This window comes from Perognathus longimembris, chromosome 4 (assembly GCF_023159225.1).
Source record: "Perognathus longimembris pacificus isolate PPM17 chromosome 4, ASM2315922v1, whole genome shotgun sequence".
Classification (NCBI taxonomy): Eukaryota; Metazoa; Chordata; class Mammalia; order Rodentia; family Heteromyidae; genus Perognathus; species Perognathus longimembris.
This window is the reverse complement of record NC_063164.1, coordinates 91,074,672-91,097,479: the sequence shown is the minus strand read 5'-3', so window position 1 is coordinate 91,097,479 and position 22,808 is coordinate 91,074,672. Positions and strand designations below refer to the sequence as shown.

The 22,808-nt window shown below is 41.7% G+C and overlaps 1 protein-coding gene across 5 annotated transcripts in view; it reads left to right on the top strand.

Annotated features, from left to right (window-relative positions):
* The first annotated feature begins 4,891 nt into the window (after nt 1–4,891).
* Nucleotides 4,892–22,808, top strand: part of Mre11 (MRE11 homolog, double strand break repair nuclease) — an 83,826-nt gene continuing 65,909 nt past the window's right edge. For 4 of the 5 annotated variants that reach the window (XM_048345639.1, XM_048345642.1, XM_048345641.1 and 1 more), the window contains exons 1-4: nt 4,892–5,016; nt 5,737–5,852; nt 7,398–7,530; nt 11,802–11,962. In XM_048345639.1, the coding sequence (XP_048201596.1) occupies nt 5,833–5,852; nt 7,398–7,530; nt 11,802–11,962 (314 nt within the window). In that variant the 5' untranslated portion in view covers nt 4,892–5,016; nt 5,737–5,832. Of the gene's footprint in view, nt 5,021–5,736; nt 5,853–7,397; nt 7,531–11,801; nt 11,963–22,808 lie in introns of all 5 variants that reach the window. The other variant, XM_048345638.1, reaches the window with a different exon arrangement.

Sequence of the window (22,808 nt, the reverse complement as noted above, 5' to 3'; positions counted from 1 at the left end):
AAATAGCATGTGGCTGTGTCGGGAGCCAACATCGAAATTCACCCTGACTTCTGGCTTACTCTCAAGGGCGTGCAAGGTCATGGCTTAGGGAGCCAACAACAAAGTTCATCCTAACCTCTGGCTATGTTATTATCTCAAGGACATGCAAGGACAAGGTTTACTTGAAGGACAGTACTAATCCCGAGATGTTTTATTATGTCAACAAGAGTCTGTTATGTAAACCATTCAACCATATCTGGTTTTACTGTCTGTTGTTTACCAATTTCAGGGCCTTCCTGTTTTCTTAAACCTTAGTTAATCCTATGCTATTTCCTGGTTGTCAAACTGTATATAAGCTGGAATTTAAAAATATACATGGCTGCAGTCTTGAGTTTCAATCTTGAGATGCAGACCTCCCGTACCCCATCTTTGCCTCTTGTCTTTATTCTATTGTCTTGTATTTTTCCTTTTCCTTAATCCTCGCCGCCCTCAGTCAGGATTCCCGTTCACTGCCGGCTGGCTCGGCAGGCGGCTGAAAACTGAAGCTGCTTCTTTTTTCCAGGATCCCTGCATTTGCTCCACTTAATGCTAAACCTGTAGGTTTTCTCAACTTTTTTTTTTTTTTTTGCTAGTTCTGGGGCTTGGGACTTAGGTCCTGAGCACTGTCCCTAGCTTTTTGTTCAAGGCTAGCACTCTACCTCTTAAGCCACAGCACCACTTCCTATTTCTGTTTATGTGGTGCAGAGGAATTGAACTCAGGGCTTCATGCATGCTAGGCAAGCACTCTACTGCTATGCCAGCCCATCTCAACTCCTTTTATTCATGCTCCTTCCTTTAAGTGTTGCTTGGATGTCTCCTGGTCTTGACATGACCAGAAGAGGAAATAGGTTGTGCACAACTTATTGTTACAAAGAGTGGCCTTGAGTCAGCCTTTTCCCTTTCAGGTCCAAAGCACCAAGCAATCAGGGGTTAGAGACCAGCCCATAAAAGGGCATGGATAAACTTTCCATGCTACAATTTATCTCACACAAGTCATTTTAATCCATTCACTAATATATGGATCTAAGTGTCAGTCTATGGATGCATGCATTGATGGGAAGAAATAGGCATGGAATTACAGCTTTTCTGTCCATTTTTTCTTTATCTATAAATGTCCCATTTTGCTAGAAATGGAAACAAGGTATTCAGGATTAAGGCATTAACTACAAGGTAGGATGTCCCCTTCTTTGACTTTGAATAAGGCATCTGGGTTTTTGTCATTATGAGAGGCCCCATCCATTGAAGTTAACTCTGGAAGAACCAATTAATTTTGTTTTACAATGCTTCATAACATAGCCAGACACTTAGCAGTTTCAACAGATATAATCTTTTTCACTTCAAAATCTCTTTCCTTGCCTGACATGCAGATTTGATTTCAGAAATCAGGCTTTCAAAGCAATTAATAAAAAGCTAAATTTTGGTTTATAGAAGTAGGATATACTCATACATTCTATATCCAGAGGAGGATATAGGATGCTTGCTCTGCATCTAAAACTAGGCTAAATTAAGTTTTTAAAGTTTGGCTAATAAAGAATCTTCGATTAGCACAGAGAAATTACTACTGAAAATTATTCTAAAAGAAAAAGTAGAACAGAGACATCTTTCTTATTGGAAGGTGGTTAGGGAACTCCTCTTAAACTGATGAGTTCTAATCCAAACTAAAAGGGTATTCCAAAAAGAGTACCTAGAGAGTTGGTATTCAAAGGAAACAATTAATTGTTGAAATTTTGAAGAGGAAGGGCTGGGGATATAGCCTAGTGGCAAGAGTGCCTGCCTCGGATACACGAGGCCCTAGGTTCGATTCCCCAGCACCACATATACAGAAAACGGCCAGAAGCGGCGCTGTGGCTCAAGTGGCAGAGTGCTAGCCTTGAGCGGGAAGAAGCCAGAGACCGTGCTCAGGCCCTGAGTCCAAGACCCAGGACTGGCAAAAAAAAAAAAAAAGAAATTTTGAAGAGGAATTGGGAGAAATAACGCATGGTCAAACCTGCTATTAAAATGCTCCAAAAGGGGGCTGGGGATATGGCCTAGTGGTGAGAGAGCTTGCTTTGTATGCATGAGGCCCTGGGTTTGATTCCCCAGCACCACATATACAGAAAACGGCCAGAAGTGGCGCTGTGGCTCAAGTGGCAGAGTGCTAGCCTTGAGCAAAAAAAGAAGCCAGGGACAGTGCTCAGGCCATGAGTCCAAGGCCCAGGACTGGCCAAAAAAAAAAAAAAAAATGCTCCAAAAGATTATAGTTACAACTTTGGTGTTCTGAGACTTTTTTTTTTTCTTTGCCAGTCTTAGGGTTTGGACTCAGGGCCTGAACACTGTCCCTGGCTTCCTTTTGCTCAAGGCTAGCACTCTGCCACTTGAGCCACAGCGCCACTTCTGGCCATTTTCTATATATGTGGTGCTGGGGAATCGAACCCAGGGCCTCATGTATACATGAGGCAAGCACTCTTGCCACTAGGCCATATCCCCAGCCCTGTTCTGAGACTTTTGAGCTTCTGAAGTTTGACAGGAAAATTAAGCTCTATCTTGGTAATTAACAGGGAAGAAGTATGAGCTATTAAGGTTAAGGAGGGTGGTTGTGATTTGCATAAACAAAAGGCCCTGGGGCCTCTCTTGCTTTGCTACTAAGCTGTAACTAAGTTCAAGGCCCGATACCTTAAAAACAAAACAAAACATGATTCCATTTATATGAGTTAGATAACACTGGAAAGCTCATAGATTAGAATGTACCCAGAGATTGGATGCAAGAGAAAGTGTGAAGTAGGTGCTCATAGTTTCAGTTATGCAAAAATAAGTTCTACAAGTCAGCTTATATCATTGTGACTGGATAACAATATTGTAGAATATGCTTACAAATTAAGCAGACAGATCTCATGTTAAATATTCTTATCACAATAAAAATTTACACATAAGAAAAAGTGGAATTTTACTTGGAAGGGGAAGTAAAATTAGCAATTATTTGTACCCTATGTGTACTTAATATGTAGATGAAGGGAATATATGTAGAATTGAACTATAAATGATCAACTTCAAAAATATCTACTAAGGGGCTGGGAATATGGCCTAGTGGCAAGAGTGCTTGCCTCGTATACATGAGGCCCTGGGTTCGATTCCTCAGCATCACATATACAGAAAATGGCCAGAAGTGGTGCTGTGGCTCAAGTGGCAGAGTGCTAGCCTTGAGCAAAAAAGAAGCCAGGTACAGTGCTCAGGCCCTGAGTTCACGGCCTAGGACTGGCAAAAAAAAAAAAAAAAAAATCTACTAAAGATTTCAAATACACGCAATTTCCTAATTGTATGTCTTCAAGTTCTAACAGAAATATGTAATATAATACTAAAGTAAATGGAATTTTTGTTATAACCACTGTCAGCTTGATGATATAGTTACTGGTAGTTGGTTTCACTTATTCTTTTTTCTAGAAGACTGTCAATCTTGCAGCTTCATTTGCATTTGTAATGAATGGTGTAAACTATTAAAAATTGGGATTTAGCCATCATCTAAAAATTGATACCCCTAAATTATAATTTCCAGAAATTAACCTCATTTGACCAAAGGAGTAAATTTACTTAGGCTAAAACTGAGAGTGAGGAGTAAGTTTTTCTTCCAAATAATACTCAGTATTAGAGAGGTCTCTTCTTTAATTGCATGTTTTTGAATATGCTTTTAAAGCAGAAAACCCTAGCTACATATATAAAAGCAAAATCCTGAACTTTCAAACCAGTATACTTTTGCCAATCACAGTATGCTTGTGTGTAAATAAGTAAAAGACTTACATAGAAGAAAGTGAGCTAAGGTAGAATCAATAGTAACCTGATTTTAAAATATATACTGATGCCGAGCATTTGTGGTAGCTCACAGCAGTAATCTTAACTAAGGAGGCTGAGATCCTTGTATCCTCGTTCAAAGCCAGCCCAAGCAGGAAGGTCCATGAGACTCTTATCTCCAATTAGCCACCAAGAAGCCAGAGTGGAGCTGTGGCTCAAGTGGTAGAGTACCAGTTTTGAGCGAAAAAACACTCAGCGACAGCGTCCTTGACAAACACACACACACACACACACACACGAACATTTGAAATGCCAAATAAAATTATTTAAAGCATGGTTTAATTAAAATGTCCTGCGTACGAACAAGAACCATGTATCTGGGCTGTTAGTTTAAGGGATACTGGATGACACACAGCAGGGAATATTTGGGAATGTCTGGAAAAAATTTGTAGCTGTTACAAATAGGGGTGAACGGCTGGGAAGTGCCACCTGGGCGGTTCACGAGTGACGTCCGGGAATGTTCTCCAAACATCCCACGAAGCGCAGGATGCCCACTTCAGAGGAGTGCGGGGAGGTAACCCCTGGTCATGGATTAACACTCCTCCAATGCAATGAAAAGGCCGATCGAACGCAAAAGTTACTATTACGGCTCTGGCATACACATACATGGTGCCGAAGCCGGGAGTCGGCCGGCAACGAGGGCGCCGTGTAAGGAGGCCGGTGAGTAAGCGGGCCCCTCGGCTCGTAGGGAAGAGCCGCACTGACCGACTGCGGGTCTGGCTGGCCGCGCATCAGCACACTAGCTGCGCTAGCACCTTTCCAAATAGCCGGGAGCAAAGACGCAGCCTCGGACTCACGACTTTTTCCCGGGGTCCGCACGTGGCCCCTACTTTTAACTCCGCTCTACCAAGTTGTAGCAAGGTGTAGCTCTACCAATGAAGTCCAGAAAGAGGACTGACTCTCCAAAGAACGGAGGGCCGCTGCAGCAGAGCGCGCTTCCGCTTCCGGCACCTTCGCACCGCCCCCCTCCGGGTTAGACAACCAATGAGAATCCACGGAGCCCCGAAGCGCGCCAGCGTCCTTAAAGAGGTCTCGCGAGAATCACTCCGTGCCTGTGTGGTGTTTGTAGACTGGCGCGCGTGGTCGGCGTGACTCCCCTTCCTGCGGACTTGCTCCCGCGTTTCCGGGACAGAGGGCAGCTCCGAGTCTTGATGGTGGGCTTTGGAGCGCCCGGGTGTAGGTATTCTCCACCTCTTGGCTTTGCTCGTGCCCGGGACGGAAGCCCAGAGTAGTTGGGACCCTGTAGGGAGATGGGCCGGGCCGGCGGGGCGGAGCGGGGCCGGGCCGGTGGGGCCCCGCAGTCACTCAACCCCCGGCAGTCCGGCCAGGCGCTGCCGAGTGCCCTCGAGGCCCGTCCCGGTCTCGAAGCAGACAGCTTGGACCGTGAGCTTGGAAGCACTGGTCTCGTGGTGTCCGCTGCACTCCCGAGTGTGGCAGCTGCAGTGGTCCCGTTGGATTTCAAAGTTTTTCCGCCGACCACGAGTGTATTCTAGCTTCCAACACGGGGTCCTTCTCTTCCAATACCGAGCTTACCTTCAAACAAAACAACAGCCTTATGTTTGGGCAGGAACAAACGTTTCTCAGTATCCAGGTGTGGAACCAGAACTTTATTTGATTCTTTCGCCATTCATTTAACATAACACTAATTTCACATTAAAAGCAAGGATAATGAATATAAGAGATAGTTTAATCATAGTGAAGTTGAAGAGGCACCGGTAATGTAATGTTTTCTTAGTTTTAGCCTGTTAAACATAAGGTTCTTAGATATGAGACTTTCAGAATTCCCAGTCTGCTTGTCTAAGGAGCCGACTGTGCCCTGCAGTATAAGTCGCGTTGATTAAATAGAATGTAAATGAAGCCTTAAAAAAACCCTATGTATTATTCTTTTTATTTTAGAATTTGAAATCAAGTGCTTTTCAGGTCTATTTGAACACAGGATCCAAGAATACTTGGAGAGAAATCTGTCCTAGAGGATCTCTACCAACCATAAAAATGAGTCCTGCAGATCCACTGTAAGCCTGTAACTTCTGGAATCTTTTTGATTATCTGATGTCTATGAATTATGATCACCATAAAAGAAAATTGGACTGGGAGCCATAGTCCAAGTACTAAAGCCCTTGGCTATCAACTGTAAGGTCCTGAGTTCAAGAGCTTGTATGCCAAAAAGAAAAGAAAAACGTATTTAATAAACAAAAATAACAACGAGCAGAAGTGTTAGTCATCACAAAGAATACTTGCAGTGTTTATAAGTATACTATATGTTTATTAGGGAATATGCAGCTATATATTGGAATCCTGCAGTAATTTTTTTTTTTTGTGGTGTTACTGCAGATTGAACCCAGGACCTCACAGATAATAGGCAAGGACTACTACTATCCTCACAGCCCTTGCTCCATAGGCACATTTCAGTCACTGGCTGTCCCATTCTGGTCCAGGATCATCTCTAACTGCTGGTTGATACTTTTCAGATGGTTTTCTGCTGCCAAAATGTTTTTTGCTTTTTTTGGGGAGGGAGGGGTTGTATTCTGTCTTTCCCTGGTTGCTTTTTAAAAAAAAATTTTTATTGTCAAACTGATGTACAGAGAGGTTACAGTTTCATATGTTAGGCATTGGATACATTTCTTGTACTGTTTGTTACCTCCTCCCTCATTTCCCCCTCCCCCTCCCCCTTTCGCTTCCCCTGCCATGTGTTGTTCAATTCATTTGCACCAAACAGTTTTGCAAGTATTGCTTTTGTAGTCATTTGGCTTTTTTACCCTGTGTCTCTCCATTTTGGTATTCCCTTTCAGTTTCCTAGTTCTAATACCAGTATACACGGTTTCCAGTGTACTCAGATAAGATAACAGATAGTGCAGGTGGCTGTTTTCTTTATATGTGGTGCTGGGGAATTGAACCCAGAGCTTCATGTATATAAGGCAAGTACTCTTGCCACTAGGCCATATTTCCAGCCCTGAAAGTACTTTTAATGAATTTCATTTGAATTGAAACATTTAATTTTTTTCCTTAGTCAAATTTATTAATGGAAACCTAATTTTGTATAGAGTCAGTCAGGTATTCTACAACGGCCTGAATACAAGTTGCTAGTTTATTAGTATAAAATCCACTTCTAAACTTAGAGGAAGATTTTTCCAAGTTTAATTTTTCTGGAAAAGTACAAAATCAGATAAACCAGATTTTAGAAGTAAGGATAGAAGCCTTTTTTGTGTTAGGATGGAGTATTAAAACAGCAGGATTTAAGGTCCGAGTTGTATAAGAATATATAAACCTGTTTTAATAAGGCTGTAAGTTTTTGGGAAGTTATAGAACCTTTTAAAAATTCATGTACATTTGTTCTATGTTACGTTCATGATCAGGAGAACTATCTGATGTTAATGATCTGTTGAATACTTCCAATTTTCTGGCCAAGTTTAAGGCTAAAAAATGATTTTACTCTATAATTGCTGTGATTTTATGCTGAAGTTCCAATTTGCTTGAATATACTCTTAGTTTGCTTGAATATACTGTACTGTTAATACCTTTAAAGTTGAACTTCTAAAAAATATTGAACTTTTTTTCAGTGATGATGAAAATACATTTAAAATCTTAGTTGCTACAGATATTCATCTTGGATTTATGGAGAAAGATGCAGTGAGAGGACATGATACATTTGTCACATTTGACGAAATATTAAGACTTGCTCAGGAAAATGAAGTAAGTTTGGTTTACATTTCTGTGATTTCTGGTATTTCCTTACCCACAGGCTCTTCTCTCCTGTTAGATTTACTGTGAAAGGTTCCCTTACATGCTCACATTGCCTGCTAATTTTGTTGGCTGCATGTCCTTACTCAAGTAAGAACTACTTTGGTGAGCAGTCTTAAGGTTTATAAATCCTTACAAAGTGCTTCATAAATGTGATAATACCGTGGCAACTTCTACTTGAAATGAGAAGAGTACTCTCATGGTTTTTGCTTTTAAAGAACATACACAGACCATACTGGTAGATAAGACATCCAAAATACTCAGATACAGGGTCACATGTAATAAGAGCCATAATAACTTTGAAGGGAGGATAGACTTTGTGACTGAGAGAGCATGGAGAATGTATGCTTTAAGGGAAGCAGGAGTTAGGGCACTGATGTGAAACTTTATGTGATGTATGTAGGTTTGGCTCACCTGTGTGCTGAAAGTCTTAAAAAATGAGACTATCTGGGGATATGGCCTAGTGGCAAAGAGTGCTTGTCTCCTATACATGAGGCCCTGGGTTCAATTCCCCAGCACCATATATACAGAAAATGGCCAGAAGTGGTGCTGTGGCTCAAGTGGCAGAGTGGTAGCCTTGAGCATAAAGAAGCCAGGGACAGTGCTCAGGCCCTGAGTCCAAGCTCCAGGACTGGCAAAAAAAAAAAAAAGAGACTATGAAGGCTATGGCTTAGTGGTAGAGTGTTGCCTAACATGCATGAAACCCTGGGTTCCATTCCTCAGTACTACATATATAGAAAAAGCTGAAGTGGCACTCTGGTGCAAGCCTTGAGCAAAAAGCTCAAAAAAGCCTTGAGCAAAAAGTTTAGGGACAATGCCTAGGCCCTGAGTTCAAGCCCCAGAACTGGCCAATAAAAGAGAGAGAGAGAGAAAGCCACATTAAGGAAGGCTTCAAATGCTAGAATGTGTGATTTATACAGAGTTGAGTAGAAAGTCAGTCAGCAGGAGCATTCCGGCATGAATTGTGGAGACTTAATTTTTTTTTTTTTTTTTGCCAGTCCTGGGGCTTGAACTCAGTGCCTAGGAACTGTCCCTGAACTTCTTTCGCTCAAGGCAAGCACTCTACCACTTGAGCCACAGCACTACCTTCAGCTTTTTCTGTTTGTGTGGTACTGAGGAATCGAGCCCAGCGTTTCATACATGCTAGGCAAGAACTCTACCGCTAAGCCACATTCCTGGCCCTTAATTTTTTTTTAAAGTTGTATTCAGGATGGAAAGAAGGAAGTGAATGGGAGAAATACCATAAAAATAGGCTTTGTGGGCTGGGGATATAGCCTAGTGGCAAGAGTGCCTGCCTCGGATACACGAGGCCCTAGGTTCGATTCCCCAGCACCACATATACAGAAAACGGCCAGAAGCGGCGCTGTGGCTCAAGTGGCAGAGTGCTAGCCTTGAGCGGGAAGAAGCCAGGGACGGTGCTCGGGCCCTGAGTCCAAGGCCCAGGACTGGCAAAAAAAAAAAAAAATAGGCTTTGCATATTTTGGTTAATTCTAAGGGCTTGAGGATGAGGGGAAAGGGATTATTGTGTCTCAAGTATATTGAGTCTGAGAGTAAGTGATGGTACTGTAGTAGAAATAACTATGTGAAACAATTATTGAGGGCCACTGGTAGTGGTGTGCACCTATAATCCCAGCTTATTGAGAGGCAGAGATAGAAGGATCACTGTTCAAGGTTAGTCTGGGCAAAACTTAATGAGACCCTATTGCAAAAGCAAGCTTGGGGCTGGGAATATGGCCTAGTGGCAAGAGTGCTTGCCTCGCATACATGAAGCCCCTGGGTTTGATTCCTCAGCACCACCTGTATAGAAAATGACCAGAAGTGGCGCTGTGGCTCAAGTGGCAGAGTGCTAGCTTTGAGCAAAAAAGAAGCCAGGGACAGTGCTGAGGCCCTGAGTCCAAGGCCCAGGACTGGCAAAAATAAAATAAAATTAAAAAAAAAAAAAAAAGAACAATTTGGGCACTCTAACACCTATGTCTCCAGCAACTCATGAAGCAAGTGGAGGTAGGAGGATTATGGTTTGAGGCTAGCCCAGGCAAAATTAACAAGACCTTATCTGAAAAACAAAACTGGGGGTTTGGCTCAAGTGGTAGAGGCCCTGTAAGTCTTCAGTACCACACAGACAAAAAAATTATGTGGAAAGAGTGGATTTTTGTTTACACCAATGTATTTTTTATTTACACTTATTCTAGCGAGTAGTTAAATGTCATTCTAAAGCTTGAGAATGAAAAAATAAATATAAATATTGGAGACTTACAAATTAAAGTTTCTGGGGCTGGGAATATGGCCTATTGGCAAGAGTGCTTGCCTAGCATGCATGAAGCCCTAGGTTTGATTCCTCAGCATCATGTATATAGAAAAGGCCAGAAGTGGTGCTGTTGCTCAAGTTGGCAGAGTGCTAGCCTTGAGCAAAAAGACACCAGGGACAGAACTCAGACTGAGTTCAAGCCCCAGGACTGGCAAAAAAACCCCTACAAAAACAAATTAATGTTTCCAGCCTTAGCTTTTCTGGAGATTTTCTATTCAGTCTTATCTGTCCTTTTGTTCTTCCTGAACATCCATCACTCTGTCTGCCTGTCTAGCTATCTAGCTATGTATCTTCATGTCTACAAAATTAGTACAAAATTTATAGCTGTAATTCTGAGATCTAAGGAGTGAGATTTGTAATTTTTTTTTTTTTTTTTTTTGCCAGTCCTGTTGCTTGGACTCATGGCCTGAGCACTGTCACTGGCTTCATTTTGCTCAAGGCTAGCACTCTGCCACTTGAGCCATAGCACCTCCTCTGGCCTTTTCTATATATGTGGTGTTGAGGAATTGAGCCCAGGGCTTCATGTACATGAGACAAGCACTCTTGCCACTAGGCCATATTCCTAGCCCAGGAGTGAGATTTGAAGCTAGCCAGGGCAGAAAAGTTTATGATACTCTTATCACCAATATTCACCAAAAAGCTAGAAATGAAGGTGTGGCTCAAGTGGTAGAGCACCAGCCTTTAGAGAAAATTACAAGTGAGTGTGTGAGGGTCTGCATTCAAGCCCAGACACACACATACACAAAAATAACTTTTGTCATTCTTTTTCCAGGACTGTTGCCCATTTTCCTTTCTATTTTAATTGTTTTCCCCTATATCCAATTCACTTTTAAAATCATAAATTCTGTCACACTATGCTGCTTAATATCTCCCAAATGGCCTTGTATTAAATCTGGAATAAATTGAAACTACAAGACTAACTTAATTTGGCTTGATTTATAGTACTCTATCCATATTGGCATACTTTACTCTGGAACCTGAGTGGCTCTGATTCTCTCTGCTTGCAGCCCCCTGCTCTTGGCAGGGCCAACTCCTCAGGTCAAATTTTGCCTTTTTGAAGAGGAATTTTTTGATATCCCCAGGCACTCTGTAACAGAACTCTGTGACAGTAGTCCTTAGTTGTTGATATTGGCAGTACTGGAGGTTAAACCTAGTACTCATGCTTGGTAGATACGCACTGTACCACTTGAGTCATGTTCCCAAACTTTTTTGTTGCAGGATCTCACTAAGTTTACATGGACTGGACTGGAGTTCTTGGTCCCTTCTAAGAAGTTGGGATTATAGGCCATACCACCGTGTTCAACTTCTTTTTCTGCTTTTTTATATTATACCCTTGTACCTAGAAAGGATCTAAGGAGCAGTAGGTTAAGTGACTGGCAAGTGGGCTTGGCTCACCTACATCTATAAATTTATTGAGTAAAAAGAATGACTACTCTCTCTCTCTCTCTCTCTCTCTCTCTCTCTCTCTCTGCCAGTCCTGGGGCTTGAACTGAGGGCCTGAGCATTGTCCTTGGTTTCTTTTTTGCTCAAGGCTAGCACTCTACTTGAGCCATAGCTCCACTTCAGGCTTTTTGCTGATTATTTGGACATAAGAGTCTCATAGACTTTCCTGCTTAGGCTGGCTTTAAATGATAATCCTCAGATCTCAGCCTCCCGAGTAGTTAGGATTATAGGCTTGAGCTGCCAGTGCCTGGCTTAAATTTTTTATTTTTATTTTTTATTCTTGAAGCAGAGATTTGAGACAAGGTTTCTCCATGCATGGGCACTAGAAGTCAGGTTGGCCATCCTTCTACCCCAGCCTCCCAAGTTATGGGATAAACCTTGGGAATAAAACTTTTCTTTTTTCTCTTTCATCTGTGATTTTCTCTCTTTTTTGCCTTTAAAACTATTTATTGTAACACCATTTTCTGTTTATTAGGTGGATTTCATTTTGTTAGGTGGTGATCTTTTTCATGAAAATAAGCCCTCAAGAAAAACATTGCATACCTGCCTTGAGTTACTAAGAAAATATTGTATGGGTGATCGTCCTGTGCAGTTTGAGATAATCAGTGATCAGTCAGTCAACTTTGGTTTTAGTAAGTAAGTATATTTATGTACTAAACTGGATGTTTACTTAGCTGTGATTTCTTTGTGATACACATACACACATTTACAACCATTAAACCTTCCCTTTAGAGGCTAGAATCATATGAAATGTAATTCTTTGAGTTTTCTGTGTTTATATTTAACTATTACTGGAGATTACATGTCTTCTTACCTTTTTTTTTTTTTTTTTTTTTTTTGCCAGTCCTGGGGCTTGAATTCAGGGCTTGAGCACTGTCCCTGGCTTCTTTTTGCTCAAGGCTAGCTAGCACTCTACCACTTGAGCCACAGCGCCCCTTCTGGCTTTTTCTATATATGTGGTGCTGAGGAATCCATCCCAGGGCTTCATGTGTGCTAGGCAAGCACTTTACCACTAGGCCATATTCCTAGCTCCTTACATTTTTTTATTAGCTTATATTAGTAATATGGTGGGGGTGGATTTCACGGTTACATCTCCACACTTTTATGAATCTTATCCTTTTATCATACTCTTCTTTTTCATAATCATAACTTGGTTTAAAATGGAACTTATTTTTGTATTTTCATACCTAATTTGCAGAAATGACATTCAAGATACTAAGCCTATAGTGATCATGTATATATTTTTTTCAATAGTAGCTTGTCTTTTGACTTTGTTTATGGGCTCTTTTGTTGATATTTAAGGTTGATAGAATCAAATATTCATTTTCTTTGAAATGTGTGCTTCTCGATCTTATAGTAGTATTCCTCCAGAACCTTACAAAGAAACCATTATTTATTTTTTCTTAATTATTGTACAAGATTCACATTACATTTAATTGAAATGTTTTCTTAATTTCCTTCCTGTGTCAGGTTGTCTTTCTTTCCTTGACTTTTATGATGATACTTTTGAAGAGTACTGGTCAAGTATTTTTGTAGGTTATCTCTCAACTCTTGTTTTCTGTACACTGTACATAGTGTGGTATGAGGGGAAGTATCACAGAAGTAAAGGCAATTTGATAGTGTCAGTGGGTGTATGACATGGATAGGAGTTTTCATTGATGAGTTTTAACATTGATGGTTTGGTTGAGGAGGTAACTGCTATGGTTCTTCAGGGTTGTTTTTCCCTTTCCATGTAGAAGTGAGTACCTCAGTCCAGTCCATGCTTGGAAGGATGGGAATTCCATTCTACTTCTGGAGGGAGGAATATCAGAATAGGAATATATGTTCTAATCATACAATTAATATTTTGGGAGAAACATTTAAAAATTATGTTGGAGAACAAAGTTTTTGAGATTTTTGTAAGAAATGTCTGTTTTTAACTTTTCTCTTGGTTAGTAACTTCAAAGAGTTCTGTAACATTTAACACTTGTCTTTACTTACGTTTTCTTTTCATTCATCTTATTTTTATTTTATTTTATTATTATTATTTTTTTTGCCAGTCCTGGGCCTTGGACTCAGGGTCTGAGCACTGTCCCTGGCTTCTTTTTGCTCAAGGCTAGCACTCTACCACTTGAGCCGCAGCGCCACTTCTGGCTATTTTCTGTATAGTGGTGCTGGGGAATCGAACCCAGGGCTTCATGTATACGAGGCAAGCGCTCTTGCCACTAGGCCATATCCCCAGCCCTCATCTTATTTTTAAAGTATATTCTATTTTTGAACTTCTTTTCCCATCCCAAAAGACATGTAGGCATATTTGCTTCTCTCTCTCTCTCTGTCTCTCTTTCTTTCTTTCTCTTTCTTTCTTTCTTTCTTTCTTTCTTTCTTTTTTCTTTCTTTCTTTCTTTCTTTCTTTCTTTCTTTCTTTCTTTCTTTCTTTCTTTCTTTCTTTCTTTCTTTCTTTCTTTCTTTCTCTCTCTTTCTTTCTTCCTTCCTTCCTTCCTTTTTTTTTTTTTTTGCCTGAACCTAGCGCCTGAGCACTGTCCCTGGCTTCCTTTTGCTCACGGCTAGCACTCTACCACTTGAGCCACAGTGCCACTTCCGGCTTTTTCTGTTTATGTGGTATTAAGGAATGGAACCTAGGACTTCATGCATGCTAGGCAAGTACTCTTCTACCACTAAGCCATATTCCCAGCCCCTGCCTTTTTCTTTACTGTTTTTTGTATTTCACCTACCCAAGTTGGGATGGAAGTTAAGGCTTCACATATGCCAATCCTTTTTTTGTTCTGTTTTGAGATATAGGGGATTATTATGCTGCCCAGGTTGCCCTTGGATTTGAGGTCCTCTTTCAGCCTCCCAAGTGGTTGCAGTTATAGTTTGTATACCACGATTCTTGGGTACCCTCCTCCTTCTGAAATAGTTTATGGCGATCTTTGTAATGGAATATCTCTAAGTAGTGAGTGCTTTTTTATTGCGTTTGAGGAGTCCACTGTGAGTATAGTTGCTGGAAAGGCAGTGAGACATAGTAATTAAGACTTTGGATTAGGTATTCTGAGTTCAAATCCTGGTTTAGTAACTAGTTGGATTGAGTCAGTCACCTAACCATTCTATCTCAATTCCATCTTTTATAAACTGGGACATAAGCCACTCTTTAGAGTTGTGAAGATTGAGTTAATAAGAATACTGACTGGCATAAAGAAAAGACTGAAGTAATTAAGATTTTTTTTCTTATCTATAGCATTTACAATCTTATTTAGCTATGAATTCTATTTCTTTCACTTAGCATTTTAATATTTATTCAGTAATTTTGAAAATTTTTATCCATTGGTTTTCAAACTTTGTAGTCCATTCTTTCCCATATGAATTTTTTTTTTTTTTTGAGAGGGAAGAGTCCTGGGGATTGAACCTAGAGCATTGCAAGCAGTTTTTCCACTGACCTATATCTACAGCTCTTCTTACTCTATTTTTTGAATTACAAATAACTTGGTCTTGCACTGAATTCTGCTTAACTTCCTAGTCCAGTTTATTAATTCATATAGGAAAATAAGCAAACCAATGTAAAAGGAAGCTCTTTATAGCTATTAACACTATGGCATGATTTCTAAAGTACGTTTAGTGATAAAAGGAGAGCATAGAAATCAATATGGTACCACCCACATTTATATAAGAAGGAAGAACATGTATTCTTAAGCATATAGGGATATATTTTTGAAAATGTGTAAAAGATTAAATTGCCTGGATAGAAAGTGATGATAGCTGGGATTGTTAATATAGGTCATTTGAATTCCGAAGTATATGTGTTGTGCTTCTCTCTCTGTACAGGTAATTATTACACATTTTTTTTTTTTTTTTGCCAGTCCTGGGGCTTGAATTCAGGGCCTGAGCACTGTTGCTAGCTTCCCTAATCTACCTCTTGAGCCACTGGGCCACATCTGGATTTCTTTCTTTTTTTTTTTGTGCCAGTCTGGGGCTTGGACTCAGGGCCTTGGGTAATGTCCCTGGCTTCTTTTTGCTCAAGGCTAGTACTCTGCCACTTGAGCCACAGCGTCACTTCTGGCCATTTTCTGTATATGTGGAACTGGGGAATTGAACCCAGGGCCTCAAGTATGCGAGGTAAGCACTCTTGCCACTAGGCCATATCCTCAGCCCCTGGCTTTTTTTTTCTATATATGTGGTACTGAGGAATTGAACCCAGGGCTTCATGTGTATGAGGCAAGCACTTTATCACTGGGCCATATACCTAGCACCACAAAATTTTTAAAAATCATTTAGGAGATTGTTACCTTCCCTGTAGTCAGCTATTTTATTCTGTTTTGTAATTCTTTTTTTGTAATTTATTTATTAATTTAAACAAAAAATTTTTGACAAGGTGTTGTGCAGAAAGGGTACAGTTACATAGTAGGGCAGTGTGTACATTTCTTGTGATATCTTACACCCTGTTTTTCTTTCCCTTCCCTAGATCAGGTAGACATAAAAACAATACACAGTGTACCAAGAACATATACAGTAGACACGTTGCCTACGCCAAAGAAAATTCGCCTAGGGCTTTAAATGTAATGTCAACATTAGACAATATGTCGACAGTAGTCTTATATGAACGTACATACATAGCTTTTGAGCTATTGTATTCCACTGAGGTCAATTTTTGACCTTTATATGTTGTGTAGTTGTTTGGTTTTAGTTACATAATGTTGGGTCACTGACCCAATCCTGTGGGAAATACCATTTGACAAGCAGCTTTTGGTTTCACAGACCTGGTCTCTACTGTCTCTCCGTCACCCCATCTTAACAGTCATATATCAGGGAGATCATGCCCCTTTGTTTTCTGTGTTCTAGGCTTGTCTCGCTCAACATTATTTGTTCAAGTTCTGACCATTTCCCTGCGAATAACAATATTTCACCATTCCTAATCGCTATGTAGTATTCCATTGTGTATAGGTACCATATTTTTTGGATCCATTCATCTGTGGAGGGGCATCTGGGTTGATTCCATATTTTGGCTATTGTGAATTGTGCAGCAATAAACATGGAAGTACAAATGTCTTTTTGATATCTTGGGACTTGCTGTTTAGAATAGATGCCTAGGAGTGGTATGGCTGGGTCATAGGGTAGGTCTATATTGAGCTTTTTGAGAAACCTCCATACTGTTCTCCAAAGTGGTTGTACTAATTTGCACTCCCACCAACAATAGAGAAGGGTTCCTCTTTCCCCGCACCCCCTCCAGCATTTGTTGTTGCCTGAGTTCAGAGTATAGGCTATTCTAACTGGAGTGAGGTGGTATCTCAGGGTTGTTTTTATTTGTATTTCCTTTACTACCAGGGATGTTGAACATTTCCTCATATGTTTCTTTGCCATTTTTATCTCTTCTCTTGTGAAGTCTCTCTTTAGCTCCTTTGCCCATTTCCTAATTGGTTTACTGGGCTTGGAGGGGCTTAGTTTTTTGAGTTCTCTGTAGATGACAGATATTAGGCCTTTGTCAGTTGCTGTGCTGGTAAAGATCCTTTCCCATATGGTTGGCTGTCTTTCTGTTTTGGTGGCTATGTCCTTAGCTGTGCAGAAACTTTTTAATTTGTAGTAGTCCCATTTGTTGAGTCTCACCCTATTTGTTGTGCCCCTGGGACTCTATTCAGGAAGTTCCTTCCTGTGCCTATAAGTTCTAGCGTCTTTCCTACTCTGTCCTTCAGTAGTTTCAAGGATTCAGGTCTGATATTGAGGTCCTTGATCCATTTTGAGTTGATCTTGGTGCATGGTGATAGGTTTGGGTCTACTTTGAGTTTTCTGCATATGGCTGCCAAGTTTTCCCAGCACCAGTAGTTGAAGAGGCTATGTTTATTCCATTGTATGTCTTTAGCTCCTTTGTCGAATACCAGCTGACTGTAAAAGTGTGGTTTTATTTCTGGATCTTCAATTCTAATCCATTGGTCTTCTGGTCTGTTTTTATACCAATACCAGGCTGTTTTTGTTATGATGGCCCTGTAGTAGAGCTTGAAGTCTGGTATTGTGATACCTCCTGCACTGCTTTTTTTGCCTAGAATTGCTTTGGCTATTCTAGGTCTTTTGCTGTTCCATATGAATTTATGGATTGCTTTCTCTATTTCAGTGAAGAATGTAACTGGGATTTTGATAGGGATTGCATTGAATTTGTATGACAATTTGGGCAATATGGCCATTTTCACTATATTGATTCTGCCTACCCATGAGCATGGGAGGTCTTTCCATCCCCTTGTGTCTTCTTTGATTTCCCTTATTAGGTTTTTTTTGGCCAGTCCTGGGCCTTGGACTCAGGGCCTGAGCACTGTCCCTGGCTTCCTTTTGCTCAAGGCTAGCACTCTGCCACTTGAGCCACAGCGCCACTTCTGGCCGTTTTCTGTATATGTGGTGCTGGGGAATTGAACCCAGGGCCTCATGTATACGAGGCAAGCTCTCTTGCCACTAGGCCATATCCCCAGCCCCCCTTATTAGATTTTTATAGTTCTCGTTAAATAGGTTCGTCACGTCCTTGGTTAGGTTGATCCCTAGGTACTTTATTTATTTATTTATTTATTGGCTACTGTAAATGGAATTGTTTCCATAGTTTCCTTTTCTGCTTGTACATTGCTGGTGTACAGAAAAGCTGCTGACTTTTGTGGATTGAGTTTGTGTCCTGCTACTTTGCCAAAATGGTTTATTAGGTGTAGGAGTTTGGGGACTGAGATATTTGGGTCCTTCAGATATAAGATTATGTCATCTGTGAATAGGGATAGCTTGATTTCTTCCTTGCCGATGTGGATCCCATTGATGTCCTCCTCTTGCCTTATTGCTATGGCTAGGGATTCCAGCACTATGTTGAAAAGAAGTGGGGAGAGTGGGCATCCTTGGCTTGTTCCTGAGTTTAGGGGGAATGATTTAAGTTTCTCTCCATTTAATATGATATTAGCAGTTGGTCTGTTGTATATGGCTTTTATTGTTTTTAGGAATGTTCCATCTATTCCTGTTCTCTCCAGAGCTTTTTAATAAGTATGGATGTTGTATTTTGTCAAAGGTTTTTTGGGCATTGACTGAGATAACAATGTGATTCTTGATTTTAGTTCTGTTTATGTGGTGAATGACATTGATTGACTTACAGATGTTGAACCATCCTTGTGACTGTGGGATGAAGCCTATTTGGTCATGATGTATAATTTTCTTGATCAGTTTCTGGATCCTGTTAGCTAATATTTTATTGAGGAGCTTTGCGTCTGTGTTCATTAGTGGTATTGGTCTGTAGTTTTCTTTTTTTGTTGGGTCTTTGCCTGGTTTGGGAATGAGTATGATATTAGCTTCATAGAATGAGTTTGGGATTTCTCCCTGTTTCTATTTCACGGAAGAGTTTGAGGAGTATTGGTATTTGCTCCTCACTAAAGGTTTTATAGAATTCGTTGGTGAATCCATCTGGGTCTGGGCTTTTCTTTTTTGGGAGGTTCTTGATTACCCCCTGTACCTTGCTGTAGGTTATTGGTTTATTTAGTTGATTTATTTCTTCTTGGTTCAGTTTGGGCAGTTTATACTTCTCTAAGAATTGATCCATTTCTGTAAAATTATTGGTTTTTAGTGAGTAGAGGTTCTGGAAATAGTTCCTTATGATTGTTTGAATATCGTGTGTACTTGTAATTTTTCCGGTGGAGTCCCTGATTTATGTATATGAGTCTCTTCTTTTTTTGTAAGTCTTGCGAGGGGTCTGTCACTTTTATTTATTTTCTCAAAGAACCAGCTTTTAGTCTTATTTATTTGTTGAATGGTCTTTCTATTTTCAATCAGATTTATCTCTTCTTTAATCTTTGTGATCTCTCTTCTCCTAGTCATTTTAGATTCGATCATTTCTTGTTTCTCCAGTTGTTTTAGTTTCTTTGTGAGGTTATTCACCTGTTCTGTTTCCATTCTTTTAATGTGAATGCTGAGCGCGATGATATTGCCCCGCAGTATTACCTTTGCTGTGTCCCATAGGTTTCTTTGTGATGTATTTTCATTGTCATTGTGGCTCATGAATTCGTTAATTTCATCTTTAATTTGGTCTGTGGCTCAAGTGTTGGATAACAGTGTGGGGTTTAGCCTCCAAGAATGTGTATAGCCTCTGTGGTAACCGTTGTTATTGAGGGTTACCTTTATTCCACTGTGGTCAGATATAATACATGGGATGACGTCAATACTTTTGTATTTGCTGAGGTTCTTTGTGTGGGCTATGACATGCTCTATTTTGGAGTATGATCCATGGGCTGCTGAGAAGAAGGTGTATTGGGTCTCTGTAGGGTGGAAGATTCTGTATAGATCTGTGAGATCCATTTGGGATATGGTGTTACTTAGGTCCTCAGCTCCCTTGCTAATACTCTGGGTGTTGGATCTGTCTCTTGGAGAGAGTGGGGTATTAAAGTCACCCACTATGATTGTGTTTGGGTCTATCTTGGTCTGTAGTTTTGTGAGAATTTTCTTGACATATGTAGGGCCTCTTTTGTTCGGTGAGTATACATTTATCACCATGATGTCTTGATTCTGGATTTTCCTTGTATTAAAATGTAGTGACCTTCTTTGTCTTTTTGAGTTGATTTTAATGAGTAGTTCACCTTGTCTGAGATTAGGATGGCTACTCCTGCCGTTTTTGTAGGTGCCTTTGCTTGGAAGATCTTGCTCCATCCTTTCATTTGGAGCCTGTTTTTATCCCTTGCTGTATGTTGGGTCTCTTGTAGACAACAGATGGCAACTTTTTGTTTGCAGATCCATTCTGCCAGTCTGCTTCTCTCTATCGGAGAGTTTATACCATTTATATTCGAAGAGATCAAGGATAAGAGTGTTTTTTCTCCTTCCATTTTCTTTTTAGGCTGTTTTTTCTCTTTTTTTTTTTCTTGTCTTTAGTGAGCTGCTCTTTCTGTTGGTTTCTGGCTATTGTAGTTTGTTTCTGTTTCTGTCTGTGTGTCCTGTACGATTTCTGTTGGGTGGATTCCCCTCTTAGAATTCGCTGTAGGGCTGGTTTTTTATTCACATACTCCTTTAGATCCTCTTTGCTATGGAAAGATCTGGTTTTCTTCTCGAATATGAACTCCAGCTTCACTGGATATTTTATTCTAGGTTAGCAGTGGTTGGTTTGTAGGACTTGGATGGTGTTCTTCCATTCTCTTTGCGCATGGTAGGTTTGTGTGGAGAGGTCTGCTGTTATTCGGATCCTCTTCCCATTGTAGAAAATTTCTTTGTTCATTTTGGCTGCGTTCAGACTTTGCTCTTTATTCTTGAGATCTGAAGTCTTGAATATTATGTGCCTTGGCGTGGCTTTTCTAGGGTCTGGTGTGCCAGGTGTCCTATAGGCTTCGGTTACCTCGATGAGGTCCCTTGTGAGATTGGGGAATTTTTCTGCAATCACTTTATTGAAAATATGTTGAAGTTCTCTGTTCTGGTATTTGGCTCCTTCTTCTATTCCAATTATGTGCAGATTATATCTCTTGTCTTTGTCCACTAGCTCCTGGATTAGTCTGCCCTGGAGCTTTACCGTTTCTTGGAGTGTGGTAATTTTCTGGTTCTTATCGGCTGCATCATTGTCCAAGAGAGAGATTCTGGCTTCCATATGGTCAATTCTTTGTGCCGTGGATTCAAGTGCGGAGTTTATGGATGTCAGAGAGCTATTTATGGTTGTCAGATCAGCTCTGATCGTGGAAATGTCTTCCTTTAAAGAGTTGTATTTTAAATCTATTTTTTCATGCATTTCACTTCTCAGGATGTTAAGGTCTTCTTTAACAGAGGTTTGGACTGTATCCATTTTTGCTTCCATTTCTTTCTTGGCTTCCTGGATGTCCTTTGAGACTTCCACTCTAAACTCCTGGAAATGTTTTCTGATTTCGTTTCTGATGCTTTCCATCATTTCTGCTAACATAGCCTCAGTTGTTTTTTTATTCTCCATCTCCTCTTTAGTTGTGCTGCTTTTTGGAGCTGGTGAGTTGGCTTGTCCCTTGATGAAATTTGTTATATTTCTTTGTGATTTGCGCATCGGGAGATCTGTGGGTGGCTTCCCTGGTTTGGCTTTGTGCTGGTTCCCGCTGGTCCATCAGTGGGAGACTTGTGTCCTGGCTCTGGGTTTGAGTTTGGCTGTTGACCCTTACTGCCTGCCCAATTGGTGAGCGTGACTGTCTCAGTTGTTGCCGACGTGGTCACCCTCACTGCACTTGGGGGTGGGTAGGTTCTGTGTCTTTCTCTGTGGGATAGTGTCCTGCCACTGTTTTGTGTTGACCCTAGAGTGCCCCTGGTGGGGGTTTGCTGGTCGCTGATTCAGCGTGGTTGAGGCTTTTCTCTTCTTTGGTTGTTTATTCCACTCGGTATCTTGGTCAGAGGAGCTGTGTGGATTGCTCCGGGGCTGGTGTAGTTGAGGGGTGGCCCACCCACTTGTGCGAAATGCACCAATCTGAGTGGGCACTGCCGCTTGGGGGCTCTGCCCTCTTGTGGGGGTGCACCTATCAGCGGGCATTGCCGCTGGGGGGCCCTGCCCACCTGTGCTGGGTACGCCTACCAGAACGGGCCCAGGGTTGTTGGGGTGTGTTTGTGCCCTCCCGGGAGTTTGCTGTGGGGGGGGGCGGTATGTGTGGGCCCCAGTAGGATCAAGTGTCTGGGCACAGTTTGGTGCCCACAGACTCTGCACCTGTGCTGCGAGGGGGGCGTGTGATCGGGGCCAGGTGCCCCTGCTGGGCTGGTATTGCCCACCAGTGTGCCTGTGACTTTTGTTCAAAAAGTCCTCGAGGACCAGGCACCTCAGGTGGGGCTTCCAGTGCCTGCTGGTCCCTGGGCCCCTGTTGGGGAGGGGGCGGGGCCAGTGCAGCCGGTTCAGGCTCCTCTGCTGCCTTGGCGCTGCTTCGCCCCTGCTAGCTCCTGTGTCCTCCCAGAGTCTGAGGGGTCCTTTTGCCGCCTGATTTGGGGGTTCTTTGTTCCCTCAGGGTGGGGAGTTGGAGGGAGGGAGCTCTAGCTTCTTTGTAGGGTTTGGGACTCAGAGAGCTGGTCTCCCGTTGGGGGAGGGGGTAATGGGGAACTTTCTGGTCCTGGATTGTGTGTGTATGTCCTGCGCTGCTGTTGGCACTTTGGGGGTGGGTGCTGGGGTGTGGCCATCGGTTGTTTGGTGGTGGCGGCCCCAGCTCTCCCCTTCTGCACTGCCTGGTTTCCCCGCGCTCCTGTCCCATCCTGGCCGTGCGGTCCTGTACCTCCTGTCTGCCGCCGTCTGTCTCGGTTGGTCCGCGCATCCCCTGGGGTCCGTGGAGTCCTGCTGTCTGGACTCTGCGCTCCTAGCGTGACTTTTTGGCAGTCTGTTTGTTGGCACCAGGTCCCCTTTCCCAGCCTGGCCCTATTTGGGCCAGGGTCGGCGGGTGCGGGGAGGGTCCCCTGGAGATTTTCCAGCTCCATGCATATTATAAGCTCTTCTTTTTTTTTTAAATGTATTTTTCATTTCCTGCGTTTCTCTGTTGCTTCTGGCTGCTGGGTTTGCTGGGTTTGCTGGGTTCTTGATGGGGTGTTGGGTGCTGGA